Source organism: Penicillium nucicola (genome assembly GCF_028828085.1).
Source record: "Penicillium nucicola strain IBT 29836 chromosome Unknown utg000002l, whole genome shotgun sequence".
Classification (NCBI taxonomy): domain Eukaryota; kingdom Fungi; phylum Ascomycota; class Eurotiomycetes; order Eurotiales; family Aspergillaceae; genus Penicillium; species Penicillium nucicola.
In genome coordinates, this window is record NW_026643126.1 from 353,957 (window position 1) to 373,670 (window position 19,714).

General features: G+C 49.4%; 9 protein-coding genes across 9 annotated transcripts; 2 read left to right on the forward strand and 7 right to left on the reverse strand.

Moving 5' to 3' along the window:
• Positions 1-667: 667 nt before the first annotated feature.
• N7511_001886 (uncharacterized protein) lies at positions 668-2,875 on the reverse strand (the record flags this gene model as incomplete). The annotated part of the gene is made up of 6 exons (XM_057124311.1): positions 668-874; positions 944-1,018; positions 1,504-1,589; positions 1,640-1,736; positions 1,958-2,763; positions 2,821-2,875. 6 exons carry the CDS (start codon positions 2,873-2,875, stop codon positions 668-670), a joined length of 1,326 nt encoding a protein of 441 aa, XP_056986470.1.
• A 598-nt stretch (positions 2,876-3,473) lies between these two features.
• On the forward strand, positions 3,474-5,438 carry N7511_001887 (Zn(II)2Cys6 transcription factor; the record flags this gene model as incomplete). The annotated part of the gene is made up of 5 exons (XM_057124312.1): positions 3,474-3,568; positions 3,615-3,695; positions 3,756-4,466; positions 4,517-4,800; positions 4,852-5,438. The coding sequence occupies 5 exons, from the start codon at positions 3,474-3,476 to the stop codon at positions 5,436-5,438; spliced, it is 1,758 nt and encodes a 585-aa protein (XP_056986471.1).
• A 771-nt stretch (positions 5,439-6,209) lies between these two features.
• Positions 6,210-6,839, reverse strand: N7511_001888 (putative cell surface protein; the record flags this gene model as incomplete). Its single annotated transcript, XM_057124313.1, has 1 exon — positions 6,210-6,839. The coding sequence occupies one exon, from the start codon at positions 6,837-6,839 to the stop codon at positions 6,210-6,212; it is 630 nt and encodes a 209-aa protein (XP_056986472.1).
• A 632-nt stretch (positions 6,840-7,471) lies between these two features.
• Positions 7,472-8,315, reverse strand: N7511_001889 (class I SAM-dependent DNA methyltransferase; the record flags this gene model as incomplete). The annotated part of the gene is made up of 3 exons (XM_057124314.1): positions 7,472-7,963; positions 8,018-8,204; positions 8,272-8,315. The coding sequence occupies 3 exons, from the start codon at positions 8,313-8,315 to the stop codon at positions 7,472-7,474; spliced, it is 723 nt and encodes a 240-aa protein (XP_056986473.1).
• A 983-nt stretch (positions 8,316-9,298) lies between these two features.
• N7511_001890 (proteasome regulatory particle lid subunit RPN9) lies at positions 9,299-10,572 on the forward strand (the record flags this gene model as incomplete). Its single annotated transcript, XM_057124315.1, has 3 exons — positions 9,299-9,563; positions 9,642-9,877; positions 9,931-10,572. The coding sequence occupies 3 exons, from the start codon at positions 9,299-9,301 to the stop codon at positions 10,570-10,572; spliced, it is 1,143 nt and encodes a 380-aa protein (XP_056986474.1).
• A 307-nt stretch (positions 10,573-10,879) lies between these two features.
• Positions 10,880-12,550, reverse strand: N7511_001891 (GPI-anchored transamidase subunit GAA1; the record flags this gene model as incomplete). The annotated part of the gene is made up of 3 exons (XM_057124316.1): positions 10,880-11,365; positions 11,431-12,251; positions 12,301-12,550. The coding sequence occupies 3 exons, from the start codon at positions 12,548-12,550 to the stop codon at positions 10,880-10,882; spliced, it is 1,557 nt and encodes a 518-aa protein (XP_056986475.1).
• Positions 12,551-13,221: 671 nt separating this feature from the next.
• Positions 13,222-14,286, reverse strand: rbd2 (rhomboid protease family protein RBD2; the record flags this gene model as incomplete). Its single annotated transcript, XM_057124317.1, has 6 exons — positions 13,222-13,430; positions 13,479-13,600; positions 13,650-13,715; positions 13,765-13,846; positions 13,903-14,040; positions 14,094-14,286. The coding sequence occupies 6 exons, from the start codon at positions 14,284-14,286 to the stop codon at positions 13,222-13,224; spliced, it is 810 nt and encodes a 269-aa protein (XP_056986476.1).
• Positions 14,287-14,819: 533 nt separating this feature from the next.
• Positions 14,820-15,765, reverse strand: N7511_001893 (dienelactone hydrolase family protein; the record flags this gene model as incomplete). Its single annotated transcript, XM_057124318.1, has 4 exons — positions 14,820-15,022; positions 15,077-15,194; positions 15,279-15,607; positions 15,678-15,765. 4 exons carry the CDS (start codon positions 15,763-15,765, stop codon positions 14,820-14,822), a joined length of 738 nt encoding a protein of 245 aa, XP_056986477.1.
• A 1,207-nt stretch (positions 15,766-16,972) lies between these two features.
• N7511_001894 (Ytp1 family protein) lies at positions 16,973-18,914 on the reverse strand (the record flags this gene model as incomplete). The annotated part of the gene is made up of 4 exons (XM_057124319.1): positions 16,973-17,146; positions 17,210-17,578; positions 17,634-18,595; positions 18,656-18,914. 4 exons carry the CDS (start codon positions 18,912-18,914, stop codon positions 16,973-16,975), a joined length of 1,764 nt encoding a protein of 587 aa, XP_056986478.1.
• Between the last annotated feature and the right edge of the window lie 800 nt (positions 18,915-19,714).

The window sequence follows — 19,714 nt, forward strand, 5'->3', positions numbered from 1 at the left end:
GCCAGTTTTTATGTTCAACTACCTGGCCAAGCCTAAATTTTTCCTCAGTTGTAGCTCTACTAGCTCTTCCCCTTGCTACATCTTTGTCTGACACTCAGACCTACACGCCCTCCGCTTCCAGCTTTGATCCTAACAAATTCAAGCCCTCCGCCCAAACACTCGCCGGCACGTAGAAGATGGCTTCCATTCCTCCCATAGTTACTCGAGGTAGCGGTTTTTAAGTCCTCTGCTCACACCGCTAAAGCAACGGATAATGCATGAAATGGTACACTCTTTTCGAAGCTTTTTTTGTAGAAGGTTGTGTTGTACTTCATCGCGCGATGGATTCATGATGATCAGATGCGAAAATTGGGCTGTGTAAGTATCAAAGATGATTGTGGTCATGGTTGATCCTGCCTACCGCTCTCAAAACTTATGCAAGTATCAGCACCGAGGGTTTTCTGGTGCCATTTCGAAACTACTGTGGTTCTGGACCAAATGACCACGTTCTAGACAATCCAATAAGTCCGATGACGTTCTGTCTCCTATTCACACATGTCTACGACAATTACAATATAGAATAGATTCAAGGATGCCCCAAAGGGTAAAAGGTATTTTTATTTTGTAAAACCCCGACCAAACCCCAGCTGGGAACATGGAATCATAGATGCAACGGACATGCACACATTTAAGCGTCGTCGACGGTGGTGGTGTGGAGACCCTTGGGGTCCTTGACGTTGACGGCCTGGACGTGGGAGTAGAGGCGCTCCTTGGCGTTCTCCTCGTCGTTACGCTTACGGGAGATGCGAACACGGAGACGGAAGGGGACACCCTTGATGCCGGCCTCCCAGACCTTCTTGTTCAGCTGGGGGTCAACGCGGACGTCCTTGGTGCCCTATATCAAACGATGTAAGCGATCTGTCTCTCACCAAATGATAAGAGATGGGGTAAATTGAAAACTTACCATAGCCTGCTCGGCAAAGGCGCGGATCTCCTTGATGGCACGAGGAGCACGCTTCTTGAAGGAGACACCGTGGCACTATAATTCCGGAAAAGAAGTTGCAATCAGTCTTCCGCCCGAATGCCATCTGCAAGAGAAAACTCTGCGCGATGAATGTTTGTGGTCTTTCGGCCATAGTGGACTTCATAAAACTAATTCTTCTTTTGTGTTCCCGGGTCGGATATGTGTGGATGCGAGCGAAGGCTTTTTCAAGTTCTTCTCTCTAGTGCTTGTCTGTATTGTCAAGGACAAATAACAACGTAGCCAAGTCGAGAGTCATGACTTCACTGCAGTATTTCTCCGCAGATGATAGCGAGGCTGAATAGTGTCGATTGAGATTGAGGGGGTTGTCCCCTCTCTCTCTCCCCACACACACTCATACCACACCACACACACACATTCTGATCCGTAACAAATTCCATGTTTCAGGAAAAAGGTCTTGTTCTCTGTCCATTATGCCTCCAGGGACGCATTCTCATTCGAATCGTTCGCAGGTAGACTTGGGGGGGAGGGTTTCAACATACACGCTTGTGGAGGTTGATGGTGTACTCGCGCGACACCACGTCGGCGATGGCCGAGCGCTTGTTACCGGTCTTGACGTTGGACATCTCTGCGATGAGGTTAGACGAGTTGACGGAGGCTGAGTTGAGAGAGACTGACTGAAGGGGTTGGTCGACGTAGGGTGGATGATCGAAAGCAAAAGTTCGCTGGTCGATTTTCTTCTGTCGTTGTGTGGCTCTCGCTTACCGGTGGTGGGCTGTGATTGGCGGACTTGGGTCCACTTAATTCATTTTTTGCCTGTAAATTAAGGCACAGATCACCTTACTACGTCATCACGTGCCGTATACTACTGTGGTGATATGTTCGAATCGTAGATCCCCATTCATTGTAAAAGTCTATATACTGATCTCGTTGGGCTCGTTGATAGTATATCCCACGTCCTATCGTTCATCAAATTTATTCTTGGCCGGCACTCACATCCGGGTAAAGATCAAATCGTCGCTGAGTGTAGATTGGAATGCTACTCCGGATGTTGGCAACAGCATCATTGGTCAAGTCAGCATAGACAATGGTCTCTTTCTCTTCAGCCTCGGAGAGGATGTTCGCACTGGGGTCGGCGACCAAGCTGTGGCCATAGGCATGATAGGAAGCATCCAGGTCACGCGCCGGACTGCACAGCGCCACATATGACTGGTTGTCAACAGCGCGGGCACGACCAAGCAGAGACCAGTGGAGGGGACCCGTGGTGGTGTTGAAGGCGCCGGGGTAGACGAGCAGGAAAGCGCCCTTGCGAGCGGCGATCATGGCAGCTTCTGGGAATCGAATATCGTAGCAGATGGCCAACCCAATCTTGCCGTAATCCGGGAGATCAATGACGGTCAATTGGTTTCCAGGTGACAGTACATCACTCTCCTTGAACTGGATCTTGCCCGGGATGTCAATATCGAACAGATGGGTCTTGCGGTGGGTGCCGATCAGCTCACCCGATGGAGAGAAGACCAGCGAGGTGTTGTAATATTTCTTAGTTGACGGCTCCAGCTCGGGGATACTTCCTCCAACTAAGTATGCATTTGCCTCGATGGCGATCGCAGACAACGCATGGAACGAGGGCGATTGCTCTTTCGTGGGAGGAGAAGGGTCAAGAGTCTCGGCATATTTAGGGAAGAAGCCCGTGCCATAAGGCGAGTTGAAGCACTCGGGAAGGACTATCAATCGTGCGCCAGCTTTCGCGGCTTCTAGGACTTTGCTCCGGGCATGCAACAGGTTCACGGCCTTGTCCGCTCCTACATATCTCAATTAGCCAAACAGTACCGTGCTAACCCAGAGTCTAGGAAGAATACCTGATGCAAGCTGCACTAGAGCCAGCTTAAGGGGCTGCTTCAAGAATGTAGCCATTGTTGGGGGGATATGAAGGAGAGAAGTTGAGGAGAGTCGGATATCAATGCGGCTGCGGGGGGCGGTCATCGCGCCGATAAGCTTACTCCGACTCGCCGTTCCGATACTCCAACAGATTACAAATCTCCAGCAACTCTCCCGAGGTTGGGGCTCATTTTCTAGTTGGATGATCTTATGATTGTAATTGTGTTTGAGGCGAAATATTTGATTGAATGTTATGTATGGATTTTATGTCTTGGTTCAGGCATTGCCTGTTGAGACAGGTTTCCACTGGCATACGAATGCAAAGCACTCTATAGACTTGTTCAATGAATTTCCGCTAACGTTAGGTGAATTGTAGAATTGATCCAAATATCAGAGCATCCGAATTGTCCTCGCTATTCCACAGCAGTTCCTTGTATAAGTTAACTGAATCAATTCGACTTGAAACAAGTAGATAATCTCATCACATGATTGGGGCCAAAAGATCAAGAACGGACTCCGCTTCCTTTCTCTCTTTCTCCGAGTCACTCGAGCAGCCACCAGCTTATAACTTATTTTAGAGCCAATACTACATGCATCTCCTCCGATCTGTGGAGTATATTGCCAAGACTCCACCATGGAAGACTCGGTTGGCCGCCATCCGACAGCATGTTTGACCTGCGCCAAGGCCAAAGTCCGATGTTCTCCAGAGGCCAACGGGCCGTGTCAACGGTCAGTCAAGTGGCGTGTTACTAGTGCATATACTAAAGCCTCTCAGGTGCCGTCGCTTGGGTAAAGAATGTGGGAATCAACTCCCTGGTGCTCATCGGCGCACAAAACAATCAAAAACGAGCAGCTCGTGAGTTAATTTAGGAGCATGTGGAATGCTAATGATCGACAACATCTGACAGCAAATTAGTGATGTTGCTGTACTGGAAGCGAAACTTGACCGCATGGTCGCTATGCTGGCCGCCTCGGAACAAACTGCTCGAGAACGGGTTGAGGCAGCTTCGACTCCAAGTTCTTATTCTGCTAGGGAAGATAGGGCCGCGTCTCCCAGTGATGTCGACGACCAGCTTTTCGTGGAAGTGTTCATCAATAGAATGCTTCCTCTTTTCCCTTTCCTGGTCATCCCCGCACATATCACCGTGGAAGACCTACGCCGAGACAAACCATTTCTGTGCATGAATATCTCAATGATTGCGTGTCCAAATGCCTCACGTCAACGGGAAATCGCTGACTCAATACAAGAATATGTAGCCAAGCACATCATAATCAAAGGAGAACAAAATCTAGATCTACTACAAGGTCTTCTTCTCAACGTGACCTGGTTCACAACTGTCAGCCGTTTTCCGCGAAACGCTGCTTGCTGTGAAAATAATCCTGATGGGCTGAAATTTGAGCTAGATGCTCGCCATGTTATGCGCAACACTTCTCAGATTGATAATTTTGTGCATCTCCTTGTGGCTCAGTCAGTGGGCTTGGGGTTAAACCAGGAACCTGCCTCTCAGAGACCACTCAACTATCCATTGGCTTATATAAAAGACACTATACAGGGGGATAATCACAATCCCATACGCACATTAGAAGAGCGTCGAACTTACCTGGGATGCTTTTATATGACGACGATGTATGTTCCTAACCACCTAACCAGGCTAAATTTATGCTAATCCACTCAAGGCTCTCTGCGTGTGCGAAAGACTTGGGTACAATCATTCGCTTTACAAAATATACCGAAGATTGTTGCAATGTTCTGGAGCAGGCTTCAGAATATCCCTCCGACGCTTATTTAGTTCAATTGGTTCGAATTATGAATCTTGCTGAAAAGATTCAAAACACTTTGTATCGGACCGAATTTCATCTCTCATCGGCCCCATCCACGCCTCTTGGATTGAGCATACGGTGGCTCGAGGCTGAGCTTAAACAACTCAGAGCTCGCATGCCCTCCGAGGAACTATACTCGAGTAAGTGATATCAGCATGAGCCAGCTGGGCAAAGATTAATGGGTATAATAGCCATTATCTCGTTTCACTGCAACACACTGGAGATCCACCTTTATCGGATAGCCCTGAGTCCCAATCAGTCCGACTCGCACTACGGTGACTATCCTCTAGCAAGATTGGATCTCCTGTACCGCACCCTGGAAGCAACAAGTTCCTTCTTCAAAAGCGTCTTCTCTGTCCCCGCGTCCTTTTTCCCATACCTCCCATTCACAATAATGAGTCAATTTGGAAAGGCAATGATCACACTGTCCCAGCTCTCCCTTTTTGATCATCCAGGTTGGGACCGAACCTATGTCGAAAGCACGGTGGACTTCAATCAAATGGTCAACGCAATAGGAGAAAAATTGAAAGCTAGTCGAAGTTTCTTCGAGGAGGTTCTAGCTAAGAAGTCTGGTTCAACTGAACTACCCGAAATTTTCGAAAGAATGTCACTTCGAGGGCGCATGATGAAGTCAATGCATCAGAAAAGAAAGGACACGCTAGAGCAAACCACGCCCCCAGAAATTATGAATCCTATCGATTTCAACTTCATGCTGGATGCACCTTTTGATATCCTATTCCCGTTTGGTGAGATGCCGGTCTATACGCAAATTGATTGAATTTCGATGCCTTGAGCGGACCAAACGGACTCTGTTCACCCTCCACTCCGTCCGCATGTATATATAAGCCTCTTTCCTCTATCTCGATCTATAAAGGTGACTCGGGACCAGGGCACTATGCTTTTCTAATACGATCAATTCTCTCAAGGTATCATCAACCATTGCGTGCAATACAATTTACATCTCTCATCATGACTATCCATCAAAGTAGCTCACACTTCACCTCAAATGATGCCACCGATATCAATATCTTGCAGGGTAGAATCCCAACAAGATCATCTCCATCAGGAATTTCTGTCTTGATTGTCGGCGCCGGCGTGGCGGGCCTTATGGCCAGCCTAGAATGCTGGCGCAAGGGACATGAAGTCCGAATCATTGAGAAAAGTTCTACACGCCTACTATGAGGCAAGTTGAGTCCATGGCCCTATCATCAGATCTATCAACTGACGGGAAACGTTTCACACTCGAAATCTAAGCGTTTGCTCGCTGCTTGGATCTGGGGGCATGATCCGGAACGCTACGTGATCGAAAACTACGAGAAAGCACTTGCCCATTTGGTTGAAGGTGCACCATTCTCCAATTCCAACATCCCTCCTGGGCATATCTTCAAAACATGGACCATTGATGAAGTGCTGGGCGCTCAGGAACGAGGCGAAGAGATTGAGCTTGGGTGGGGGACTGGAACTGACTGGACATGGTTTTATTACAGTATGTAGTTGATATTGCACATGACATCCATTCAAATCCCCCAACGTATTTGCACGCTTCAAATTACAGAGCCATAGCTCCGACCATAGCGGCCATGCCAGCAACAACGCCAAGCACATTGGATGCAGGCATGACAGCAGCATTGCCAGTAGGAGTGCTGCTCGCCGCGGCAGAAGTCGAGTTCGCATCCGAGCTAGACAAAGCAGTGGTCATCGAAGCAGCAGTCGAGCTAGATGGCGCAGCAGTGATACCAGGAGTCTCCGAACCAGTAGCGGAAGCAGAGGCAGCCGAAGAACCAGACGAAGAGGACGAAGAGTCCGACTCCTCCGACTGAGAAGCAGAAGTCGTAATCGCAGTCGCAGTCACAGCAGAAGCAGAAGTTGTCGCGGCAACAGTCGTCGTAGAAGCAGCCTGCTTGCCATTGGGACCCCAGCCCGAAATATAATCCGGCGTGACCGTAGCGGTGCCGTGGTATCCTCCACAACCGGGCTTGTCGGTCTTCGGAGGCGCGCGACCACCACCACAGTCGAGAAACGAGCAGATTTCGCCAGTGTCTTGGACGTACCAGAGGTAACTGGCGTAGTAGTCAATCACGATTTCCGAGGAAACGCAGCCTTCCAGGTCAGTGCGGGCTGTTGCGAGGTTGGTGAGGCTGGTTAGGCCTAGAAGGAAGGACAGGGTGAAGGACTTCATTTTGGGGAGATACAGAGGGACTGGTATTGAAAACGAGTGATCACCAGTCCAAATAATTAACGAGCGAAGAGGAAAAGAAGGAGTTTACAAGCTGACAGGGGAGCAGGGAACGCCATGGCTTTTGTAGGGTCCCTTGTTTTTTTAGTCCAACGCCACCGGCTTTGAGCTGCCTGGGGGGGAAATTAGCCCTAGACGGAGAAGAGCCGCAGGGTTTTTGTTATGGTTTGCTAGCTCGATTGAGTGGATTTTAGTGGATCTTGGGTGGTTTCTAGCAGATTTAGCAGATTTAGCGTATTTAGCGTGTTGCACTGGGCTTTTGGAGCCCCTGGAACTGTCGCCGATGTTTCCGAGGCCTAAAAATAGCCCCCTTTTTCGACGTTTTGTATGAAGAGTGTGCTTTTCTGAAGCAACTTTGAGTAGATCTGGTATTTTGAAGGCTTGATTGAACAAGAAAAGGGTGTGGTATTGTGGTATCGCTTGACTGGTAGAATTTGAGCCAATTAAGTGAGATCTAAAGCATCTTTCATTGATCGCAAGCAGAACTCATGATTTCAAACTAAACACTAACATGCTAATTGTCCTGGTGTCATACAGTCACTGATTCGATGAGGTATCAATTACTGGCATATCCATCAAACCAGCTGGGCTCGAGCAATGAACACTGTCTTCTCAATAGCCTTCCCACCATGAACAAACTTGACAGGTTTGGGAATGACCTTGTAATCAAAGTTACTCAATCCAGCCTCTTCGAAGATCCTCTTTATATCCGCGCGCGAAAAGCCATGGGTACTAACTGTCCCCTCAGCTCCTCCAAACCCATGAGGACCACGTTCCTGGACAACAAGATCAATGGCCACAAAGACACCACCCATCTTGATATACCTCGCCAGTTGTCGAACGCCCAGTGCGGGATCTTCAAAATGGTGTAATGCCATGCTGACAGCAACAATATCGAACTTGGGCAAATCCGATAAACTCTCTTCGACAACAGGGGCGAGCAAATCCCCTGTACGGCCGACTATCTTCTCGCTGAGATGAGCGGCTTGGGCATTCTTCTCATATTCCACAATCATACTTGGAGATGTATCCATCCCCGTGATATGCGTGAGGAACGGAGCCAGTGCCTAGGGTTTGGTTTGTCAGGCTTTGTTGAGCACAGTGATGATGGATGTGCTTACTAGTGAGACTGCCCCAGTTCCACAGGCATAATCGAGCATACTCACTCCCTCTCCGTCTTTCTTGTCAGCCGAACCGGCCTGGGTGTCGGTCCATTTTTGGCTGAGCCACATGCGGTTCAGTACAAGTTGCTCAGTAAGGACTCGCAGACCTTCGGCAAAACGTTCCTTGTACATGGGGGCCAGATCTCTGTAAGTAGCAAGATTGTGTAAGATTTCTTGGATGCAACGGGTTCTGAATGGGATCTGGGCCTTACTCGAAGTACTTTTGCATCACGTCTTCTTGGAATGTATCAGACATGATGGCGCGAGATTGTCAAGTCGATGGGAGAAGTGAAATAGCAAGAGCAAGCTTGAAATATAGGAGTTGATGAGTGATTGGGATTAAAAGAGTAGTCCTGGTCGAGTGTCTCGTTTTATATGTGGCTCGGCGACATACTCGGATACTTTTTTGGCCCTAACCGACGACTGCGCAAATTGTCTAACTTGACGACTGGGCTAGACCATGGGCATTCCTGATCTATGTTAGTGGTCAGACACGGAGTCATGTTGTATCTTGTAGAGTTACATGCAGGTTATGAGTCAACTCGCTTGCGTGGATATTTGTTCATAGAGATTGTTTAGGGTCTAGACGTTGAAACGGACAGCCCACGCCACCCCAGTGCGTATAGCAAAGTATATGTAGGTCAACTTCATCTCTAAGATACTAATTACATGTGACAGCTTGGACTGATTTTGCCTGGAATATCACGACTCGCCTTCTCAGCCATGCACAACTCGTCGCAAGCGCGAGCATGCAGCATTCACCCCCCACGCGCGATATGTCCTGACCTCAACAAGGTGACCTGCTCTCAAATCTCTGAGGTCAAAGCCTTGACTCTTTTGTTAGAGGTCTTACTATTTGACCTAGGCATGATCAATGTCATAGCATATACTTCCCAGCACGCAGATATATATCGGTTCCATAAGCTAACTTATAATCACTTTTGTATTTCCAACGGTCCAAAGCTCCAGCAATGAGCAGTCAGACACCCAAAGACAAAAGAATCCGCTGTAAAATACCGAATGTAATAAATAGACAGACGTAAAGTCGTCGAAGGCCGTCGAAGCCAAGCGCCTGGGGCGGTGAGTGAGCTTCCCAAACTGCCCAGGTGAGGACATCATATCAGCTCTCCAGCATCAACACCTCAATTCCCGCATCCCCCGAGATTCTCCCCGACTTTTTCGCGAGCTTCAATCCATCAAACTTTATCCGTGACTCTACGAACAGTTCAGCTCTCCGCTATGGAGTCCAAGATCCCCGATTTCCTGGCTGAGCAGCAAGCACAAGGCAGCCCGGAGACGCAACCCTACTTCCTCACCTTTGAAGACCTCTGGGATCGCAAGCTATGGCATCAGCTCACAGACTTGTTGGTCAAGTTCTTCCGCATGCCAGAGAGTGGTCCTCAGCGGTTAGCCATCTTTAAGACCTTCGTGCTCAGCTTTGCCGACCGGATCAACCAGCTCAAGTTTGTGTCGTTGGGTTTGATGACCGCAACAGAATGCGCAGGTCGGTTTTTCTCAGAGTCTCTCGGAAGCCGGTTATCGATAAACCGCTTTGATCGTGTTAATACTGACCATTCTTCAGATGACCAAGAACGACTTAGCTTCCTCACATCCCTCGCCAGCAAGGTGGACACAGCCGATACACAAGATGCATACGTCTATGCGCTCGCCGACGTGGCCAATGTCAAGTTGTCATTGAAGGATTTGGAAGGAGCACAGAAGGACCTGGCAACCTGCCAGCGGGTGCTGGACACTTTCGACTCCGTGGAGACCGTCGTGCACGCCTCATTCTACAAAGTGAACGCGGACTACTACAACGTACGTGAAGCCACCACCTGGTCGAAACATGCGTAGCTAACCCAGCTCATTAGGCCAAACAAGAATTCGCCTCCTTCTACAAAAACGCCCTTCTCTACCTTGCCTGCATAGACCTGGAAGAACTCACCGAGGAAGAGCGCGCATCACGGGCTTACCACCTCAGTGTGGCAGCTCTAGTCTCCGAAACCATTTACAACTTTGGCGAACTACTCCTGCACCCGATCCTGGATTCCTTGACCGAGACCCCTCATAACTGGCTCCGCGAGCTCCTCTTCGCCTTCAACCGGGGTGACCTCACAGCCTACGACGTTCTAGCCGGAAACATCAGCAAGAACAAGCTGCTGGAAGAGCACCGCGTATTCCTTTACCAAAAGATCTCCCTGTCTGCACTGACGGAGATGGTCTTCCGCCGCCCACCACACGACCGCTCGCTCTCCTTCCAGGCTATTGCCTCCGAGACGAAGGTTCAGCCTGATGAGATCGAGCACTTGGTCATGAAGGCTCTGTCGCTTGGTTTGCTGCGTGGATCAATTGACCAGGTTGCTGGTGTCGCACAGATCCATTGGGTCCAGCCTAAGGTTTTGGATATGAAGCAGATTGATGGTATGCGTAACCGTCTTAAGGACTGGGATGCTGGTGTTAACCAGCTTGGTCACTGGATCGAGGGTGTTGGAAAGGATGTTTGGGCTGCATAGATCTTTGATTTGTGAACCATTACATTACTATTATAATGAATACAATGGTGTAGTCTATGGTTTTTATCAGTACTTGACGATTGCTAGATATCATGAAAATTGATGTAACCATGCTAGCAGTATGAAACGAATGAGTAGAGTATATATACTTGGTGATAATGTCACCGGTCATGGTAGATAGGTTCCAGGGCTGGTACATGTAGTCAATAGAAAGAAGATCAATTGAAATGATATTGTTGTACTATAGGATGATGAGCATCGTGCCAAAGTCCACCGACACAAGTCGACCTAGGGATCAAAATGCAAATCAAAACATCGACGACCCCAGATGCACACAACCAATCAACCAAGCAGGCCACCAAACACACCAAATAACGACCTGAGTCCACATCCCCCAGACATCCCAACCAAACGCCGCCTGTGTAAGAACAGTCTCAACGTCAACACCAGCATACCAACAAACACCGACTAACACCGTCGGTGGAGAAAGCAGGTTAAGAAGCACCAAGCCAAGCGCGGCGGTAACGCGGCGGAAAGGGCCTGAGCCCTGGATGCGGGACACGAAGGTGAGCGGGGCGCAGATGAGGCCGATCATGAAGGAGAGGGAGAAATTGAGGGTTGCGAGGGTTGAGAGGGAGAGGCCTAGGAGAAGGAGGGAGAAGGATTTGATGAGGTGATATTGTTGGGGGATTATTGGGGATTTGAGGGCAAGGGAGGTGGAGAGAAGGGTGGACAGGAGGAATGGGAGGGTGATGTCTACTATCATGAAGATGTAGGTTGTTGTTTTGAAGTACTGCGGTAGTGGTAGTGTTAGTGGTTGGGACAGTATTCGTATGAAGTGGGTTTGGGAAGACTCACCTGGTGGAAGATATTGTTGAAGATCCAAAGGGGAGCAAGACCAAGAAGATGGAGACCAACGACGAGTGACAGGGGAAGAGCCAGTTTGCGTTCTGCAATGGCAGTGGGCTTGACCTTCTCATCTGAAGACTTCTTGGTCTCGATCTTGGATTTGGTCTCAGGGTAGTAGCCAGTGCGCATCCACAAGGCAATAGCCATAATAGTGAAGTTGCCAGCGATGAGCATGGCACTTGGAAGGTAAGTTCCAATACTGACAAAACGCTGAGAAGCCATGAGCAAGTAGAAGAAGAAACTCTGGTGCAGATGCTCAAGCAAGTTGTTCAGACTGCGACAGAGACTCTCGATCGTGCGGCCCAGAGCCATTTCGTCTTCCCAGCCCTCACCTTTGGTCTGTAAGGTGATAGCATCAATATGATATGGCATGAAGCTACTATGTGCGCCAGTGGCATACCCAAGGCCCTGCTTGGTCATACCGCGGAACATGGTCTGTAGGCGATGCTCATAGCTGTCGTCGTGGGTCCACATCTCTTGCAAATTAGCCCCGATGCCCATCTGACCTCCTGCAATGGCGACGGCGGTGTTGAACACGTCGAGATTGGGTAGTTGGCCGTTGACACCGTCGTAGACGATATGAAGGGACTTGAATCGGTGCTCGAATGGGTATTCGATTACCAGAGCTCCCTGTAACGCTCCACTTTTCAAGGGAAGAGGCTGCACCGATGCTGGGTGCATGTCATGGTAGGCATCGATCCAGGCCTGCGTGCCGCTCTTGCTGTCGGGAGTAATGAGGAAAATGATATCCTTTGACCACAATGACCATCCTGAGAGCTGTTAGCATTTGTAACCGAGGCGCATATGCATAGAACCTACTCTTGAAGTATCTCGCCAATGTCAAGGCCAAAGTGACACCATTCAGATTCAGCTCGTCGTCTGCCGTCTGCCATGCTGCAACCAAAACAATGGCCTCTGTGGCATCACCACGCGGCGCATGGATAATAGCATAGGCGTTCTCTCCTTGGTGCGTGATACCAGCAGAAGTATACTCGTACTTTTGCGTCGCAACCTTGAGTCCAGCCGCTTGAAAGATAGACTGCACTTTATCCGAGACCCTATCCAGCATCAGCAGTTGTTCAACCCCCCAATGCGATCAACCTACGCCGCGGTCACTTCTGCCTCATCCTTTGACCCACCCCGGTTCTGTCCTTCATTCAACAATCCCTCCAGCTCCCGCTTATATCCACGAAAGACATTCTGCTCGCTGCCGGTAAAATAGGCATGTACCTGGCCTGGTAGGAGCGCATTCTCGGAGATGTAGGTGTTTCGGGAGTACTCGTTCAGAGGTAGAAGAAGTAGCCAGACCACGCCGACAATTATGCAAAGGAAAGAAAGTATATTCGGCAGGCGAACGAAGAGAGTGTGAGGGTTATTCCGCAGATTGCGGATTGCGGCTGGCACGGTGTTAGCTGGTTGCCGCGGAGGACAGGTGGTATCCTAGCTGCAGGACTCACATTTCAACGCCATTGGCTTCTGAACATCGGGGGATCTCTGTGCCACGAAGGCAAGCCCGATAAAGCAAATTGAATGTTTGAGGGTATAACCTTGGAAGCCACCGGGTGGAGATACCTGGAGCTCCGATGTTTATGGAGAAGGGGAATTTACGGACGACGGCAGAACCCAACTGCGCAGTTATGGACTGGACTGTGCACACGCTATGCTATTATCCAATGCCTCCCCCCCCAGATCCTGTAAATAAAAAGACTATGGTGAAAAAATATATACAAGAATAAAAGATTAAGCTCCAAGACGTTGCGATGGGCCCAGGTAGCTCAGAGGTGTTTGCTCGCCAGCTGGGTTAGTGGTAGGAAGGACTCCGTAGCGGCCATAGGTCTTTTGGTCGACGGAGACGTAGTGAGGAAGACGTCCAAGAAGGTTCAGCTTGCCTTCGATCCAGCGAAGAACCTTCTCTGGGGGAACGAAGATCTTGAGGTACCCAAGACCGACTGAGGCTGTCAGTGATGGGGGTAGAATGGACAGGAGAAGAAACTCACGTAAATAGCCGACGAGAATTGCGCAGAGATGGCCGAGGAAGCTCACGTTAGACACCAGGATTGACACAACGACACAGGCCAACAGAGGTGTAGTCCAGGTGGGGATCTTGTAGGGACCGAGACTGATTATTGTTAGTGGTAATTCTGCAATTGTTGGTCGGCAGACTGTACCTGAAGTTGGGGTTAGACTTGTAGGTCTTGATGGCCTCGGAACCCAAAAGCAGGAAAACCCAAATACTAATCATCATTAGTCGAGGAAACCTCAGGAGGAGCAAACAAAGCCTACCTGGCGCCGACTACCGAGGTATTCCTGTGCAGTAGAACCTTCTCAATCAAGATATAAAGACCAGCGGGAACCGTCGACAGAGCTAAATAACCCAGCATTAGCACCTTAACTTTATAATTGCTTTTCTGAAGCACTCACGTCCAACAAACAAAGCAATGGCAGTCAGAGTTCCATGCTCAGCCTCGAAGCGCTCCAACAAAGGGGCAACAGCGAGAGCATTAAACAGAGCGTGGAAGAATCCGGTATGGATGAAAGGGTAGGTATTAAGTCGGTACACTTCGGTCAGTCAGTATGGATCCAATGCGCCCTCAAGCTCTGAGCAAACATACTGGTCCCAAGGTTGATTTCATCCGGTATCAAAGCTCCCCATTGCACAACACTCCACATAGTTTGCAACTCGAGCACCCAGAAGGCTAGGATGATCAGCAACACCAGTCGAGTGAACAGCGGCAACCGGACGAGATAGGTTCGGACCCGACCCGGATTAAAGGGAAGCGGGGGCAAAGCGGCCGGAGTCACCATGTTGTTTGAAGACTGCAATTAAAATGAGATATAGTCTATCCGGTCCAAACTGACGAACGAGTTTGATACACGCGGAAGTGGCAAGTTGGCGCGATTGGAGTGAAACGATCGCGATCGGGAAATGTAAGAGGGCAATGGTTCACAAATTGACTCCTGATTCAAACGATGTCTGTCAGATGTGTCGCTTGTTAGAATTTTCGTTGCTTTCACAGGTCGCACGCCAGCGGTCGACATGCGGAGATCCTAGGGATAACTCACGAAGCGCACACGATCTCTAAAATCGGAGGCTGTCAAAAGGAAAGGAGACTGAAACGAAGCAAAACCGAATAAAACTTGGATTTGGCAGCCTTCAAAAAGACTGGCGAGGACAAGGTCGAGGATGTCGGGCCAATTCGAATGACTTGTTCTTCGGACGCGAGCGTCGGTCACGTGTTGATCTACAGTACATCAAATGGGGAAGTTATGCAGCCTCGAGAATTCTTGCTTCGTACTGTACGGAGTATGCTATTGGAGTTTCACTATGTGTTCTCTCTTTACAGGTACTGGTTGAACCAAGCGACAGACTGTCCAAAGGCCTGCTCCTTAGCCCACTTCTGCTTGGGGTCGCTCAGATCGGCGCGCACAGCGAAGCCGTGGCTGACACCGCTGAACAGGTTGATCTGCCAAGGCTGGGCAGCCTTGATGAGGATTCCCTCGGACTCGTGACGGAGTTCGGTGGTGAAGATGGAGTCGACCTCTGTTCAACAAGTTAGCGGGTGCTTCTCTTGTGAATTCAAACACAAAAACTTACCAGCAGCAGCAATGGAGAAGGGGCCCTGGATAGCGCCGAGCTCCTCGCGGGTCACGAAAGAGGGGTGGGCAGAGAAACCAACGTCGATCTGGTTGGGCTTCAGGTAGCGGGCGACGTACTAACAATGAGATTAGCGACCACAACTCACGGATTCGCATTTCAATGCTCAGAAATTGGATCTTCAGATTTCGACTACACATACCTTACCACCGAAGCAGTAACCAACAGCGGCGATCTTCTTCACGCCGAGAGTCTCACGGACGTACTTGAGGGTCTTCTCCACAATAGGGCCCACGACCTCAGGCTGGTGCTTAGGCAGCCAGCTGGGGAAGTCAACCTTGCCAGAGTCCATGTCGGCAACGCTGATCTGGTCACCGTTGAAAAGATCCGGGATCACGGTGAGGAAGCCATTGTTGGCGAACTCGTCAGCGAGGAGCTGGGAGTTGCTGAAGATACCGAAGATATCAGTCAGGAAGACAATGGCCTTCTCGGGGGTCTTGTTGTCCTTGGGGTAGACCACGTAGGTGTCGACTGCGGACCATCAGTGACTGTTTGGAAAAGACCCGACATCGGCACTCTGCATTGGAGGGAGGTCTCTTACCGCCGTCAATGTTCTTGGTCTCGCCGACGGGAGTACCCTCGTGCTTGAAGCCAGAGGCGCAGCAGGTGCTAGGGGGGTTGGAGGCCATTTTGAAATCTGTATGGGGAGTAAGAGATTAGAAGAATCAGAAACTAAAGTAGGACAGCCCCTCCTATAAACGCTTAGCCGTCGCATTGCAGCATTTCATCATTGGGGCTCCACTTGCCCCTCGTAGCATGACTAAGTCTTAGAAACCATTCAACGTTCCTAGATTAACCCTAAGTAAACACTTTTCATTGCAGAGTTGGACAAGATATAGTCATGCTGAAGATTTGGAATGTTATTCTCGTACTCAATTTTGAACACGAGCAAGCAATACCAAGCTAGGTCAATGGCGTCCCACTGTGTCTGTGCCTGAGCCGTAAGCCTTGATTAGCCCTGATTAAGTTAAGTTACTGGTCGGCAGTCGGCACGGCGTTAAGCTTTAACTCCGCATCTTTAAAATTTCAGCCCAAATGTGGCATACTGAGGGACCGGAATGAAAGAAGCTCTCGTAATTTCGTATTCTCGTATTGAGGACCACGGTTAAATCCAAAATGACAGTTACATCTCGTATTCCAAAATCATCTTGAATAAAAACAAAAAAGAAACGTCCCCGGGAAGGCTCGAACTTCCAACCTCCTGATTAACAGTCAGACGCGCTAACCAATTGCGCCACGGAGACGTACTTGTTGCCACCAAACTCCCCCCCGAGGATCTTATTCTCTTGAACCCTTTTGGGCCTTTCACATTGACATTCATTATAAACCATACTCTTTCTTGCCAATGAACTTACTTCATAGTCGAGTTTGTAAACTGCTGGTGAAGTTGGTAATACCGCAGAGCTCAAGAAATGCTCTGATGACTTGCGATAGTCATATACATCCTGGATATACAGTAGCCCTATAGAAGGTATATGATTCGGGCGGACTGCCAAGCCCATGCAAGTCAAAGACAGCGGAGTCAAACTATACGTCCAAGTGGATCAATCCACATCCAATAGACGGCATTCTTCAGATAAATAAACGTGACATTGCATTATTTTTCAACATCTGTACCACATATATAGGGGAAAGCCCCTCTTATTACCACATTAGACCATCAAACATATCACGTCGACTGTCATGTCTGAAACAAACATGATATCATCAGGGACAGGAAACATATGCAAAATCATACGCACGGACTCCGTATTCCCCGGACAAGAGAACAAAAGAAAAACAAAAACAAAAACCTCATTGGAACAGGGGTATCAAACGAAAGCCAGGGCAGATTATTCACGGGAAGCGGAAAGTGGGCTGTGAGCGCTGGGTACGCGTCATGGCCCAGGCTTTGAGAGCAATGCAGAGAACACCGTAGGCCATGATGAAGGCGCTGAAGCCCAGGCCGACGGTGAAGGTGAACATTGCGTCTATCGAGTAGTACTCCATTGCTTCAATGACATTGCGAGTCTGGGGGGATTGGTTAGTATCACCGTGCAAAATGGAGGTAGGGAGAGAGAAAGAGTGGCTTACGCTCATCATGAAAATGAGACCCCCCGAGATCAGACAGAAAGATGCGATGATTTCTGTTGGGGGTCGAGCGGGGAGGTATGAAGTTGGTGGCTTGAGGAACATGAGGACGTATGTCATGCCACGGGCTATCGCGAAACCGACTAACAAGTTGCCCCATTGCTTGTGCACCATTGTCGAGGTCATGCTGGTTTGATGATGTGAGCCCATCATCATACCGAGCAGCATAATGACAAGGGCTGGCATTGGGTTCAGGGAGACACGCTGAGTCTTCGGTGCTTGCCAGGCTTCATCCGATGAACCGCGGGGGATTTGAAGAATGGTAGCGTTGAGCCAGTCGCGGATGGTGTTTGACTCGAAGAGCATACCAAGCTATGATTGTGTGAGTTGTTTGTCGCTATGTAAAAGAGATCGGCCAAGAACTTACCAGACCACCACCGAAGAAAAGCACGGAAATCGAAACGTGTTCGAGATCAGTAGGAGACCATTCACCACCAGCATTGGACATATGTTCCAAGAAGACATTGGTCACTCCATAGAGGAAAATGACAAAAGACTCCGTTGCCTCGCCAGTGGGGATTCTAGCCTTCCAGGCACCGATAACAGACGCCGAGGGCTTCTCGTTCCAGGCCCAGCCCAGATCCGCCCAGCAGCCGACATAACGTCCAAGAGTGAGAAGGCCGTACCAAAAGAAAATGCCACCCTTGATCCAGTGAGCAAGTCCGTTGAAGATCTCATGGCCTCTCATGATACCACTGTAAGCAATTGCGCCAGTTGCCAGAGTGGCAAAGCCAAAGGGAAGAATGATACGATCAATAATATTGTACACGACGTTCAAGCCACGGAGAGCGCGGCTGGACATCATATCAGGCACATGTTCAGTGAGGAAACGGCCAACATTGGTCTTTTGGAACCAGTGACCTGATTTCGAGGGCTTTGGAGGCAGCTCTTCGGGCTTCTCGAACCCATCATCATACCCAGACCATTCACAAGACGGCGACCCGGGACCCCGAATGGAAGGTGAATTGCTGTCCGTTCCCTGGCCACTGTCACGAGACCAGCGGTATTCGTGCACAGCACCGTTGGGGTAAACGTGTTCGTGTTCGTGTTCGTGTTCGTCAGTCGAAACCGGCAGGAAATTAGCATGCTCATACTTGGCAACAGTGGACTGCCCCCGACCAGCACAAGTGAAGATCAACGCCAGGATGACCTGCACTGTGATCACTGATGTAATAACCCACCCAATCTTGTGATGAGCGTTATTTTCGTAAAGGTCGGGTGTCTGGTCGTTATAGATGATGCCGAACAAGAGACCGAACGCGTTGAACACCAGGAAGAGGAGCTGAGACGGAAGCGCTATGCGAGAGCGCGCAATACTGAGCATCACCGCTAGACCCCGAAAATCAGTCTCATCTTCATCTCGTTATCCCGGGTTCGCAAGCGACTTACCAACTGGAAGAACAAAGCACCAGGCCACAACCATCAAAGCAATATGCGCAATAATCGAGCTGGAGTGCTTTCCATACGCAAAATAGCTCATCGGACCACTGGAGGTGACATGTGCCGTCGGAGAAGACTGTGGCACGGCCGTGCTGGCACCCATGTCCATTCCCATATCCGTTGATTCATCGTCCCCATGAGGGATCGCGGTCGCAAGTGCAGCGAGGCAAATAGCCGCCCAGGCGACTCGAGGAGCTATGTGCCGCATCGAGAAGATTGTATATGCAGGGGAGAATAAGACCGCTCGACTGCTATGTGCAGAAATGCAAGATCAGGGAGGTAGAGCTCCAACCAGAGGGTCGAAGCTCTATTGAATCGTGACGTAAAGATGCTGCCAAACCCGGTCACAGGGCCCGCAATTATGATTATTTGTATAGTGCTCTATGACGGACTTGATGTCATGCACGTATGTTGGTGAAGCTAGAGCTAGAGCTGGGAGCTGGAGCTAGAGCTGGAAGATGGAGTTGTACTGGTAGGGCTGAGAAGTATACAGCGACGGGGTCCGAGAGGGAATGCGAGGTCTACAAAGATAGGTGGGGAGGGGAGGGGGCTTATACATATAAAGCAATGCAGAACCCAGGTAAATAGTTTAAAAATTAATCAGAAAAAAAGCTGATTTCCAATGCTTCGGATTTAAAGGGTGCGTTTTTTCCACGCACCCGCAGTTCGCTGTCTCCATACCTGGATCCGTGATTCTATATCTTCAGTGACTATCTTTCGCTATTGAATATCTCCAGCTTATTCGGAGGCGGTTTGAAACGGCCAGAGTGATCTTAGTTCCTCCCCCTCCTCTCCCCCTTACAATTTGAAGTGTAGAATGAAACCACAAGAATGTACAGGGCTGGACACGATAACGTCTCGATAGAATTTACTCATCATTTTAGCTTCGGGAGCGTCGGGAGCCTCTCTGACTTCATCCTGATTGCATGACTGCATTGACCACTGGTCCAAGTCTACTGTGCAGTAGACGCTACCCTTGTCCTTTGTATCGGACTGTGACGTAGTCGA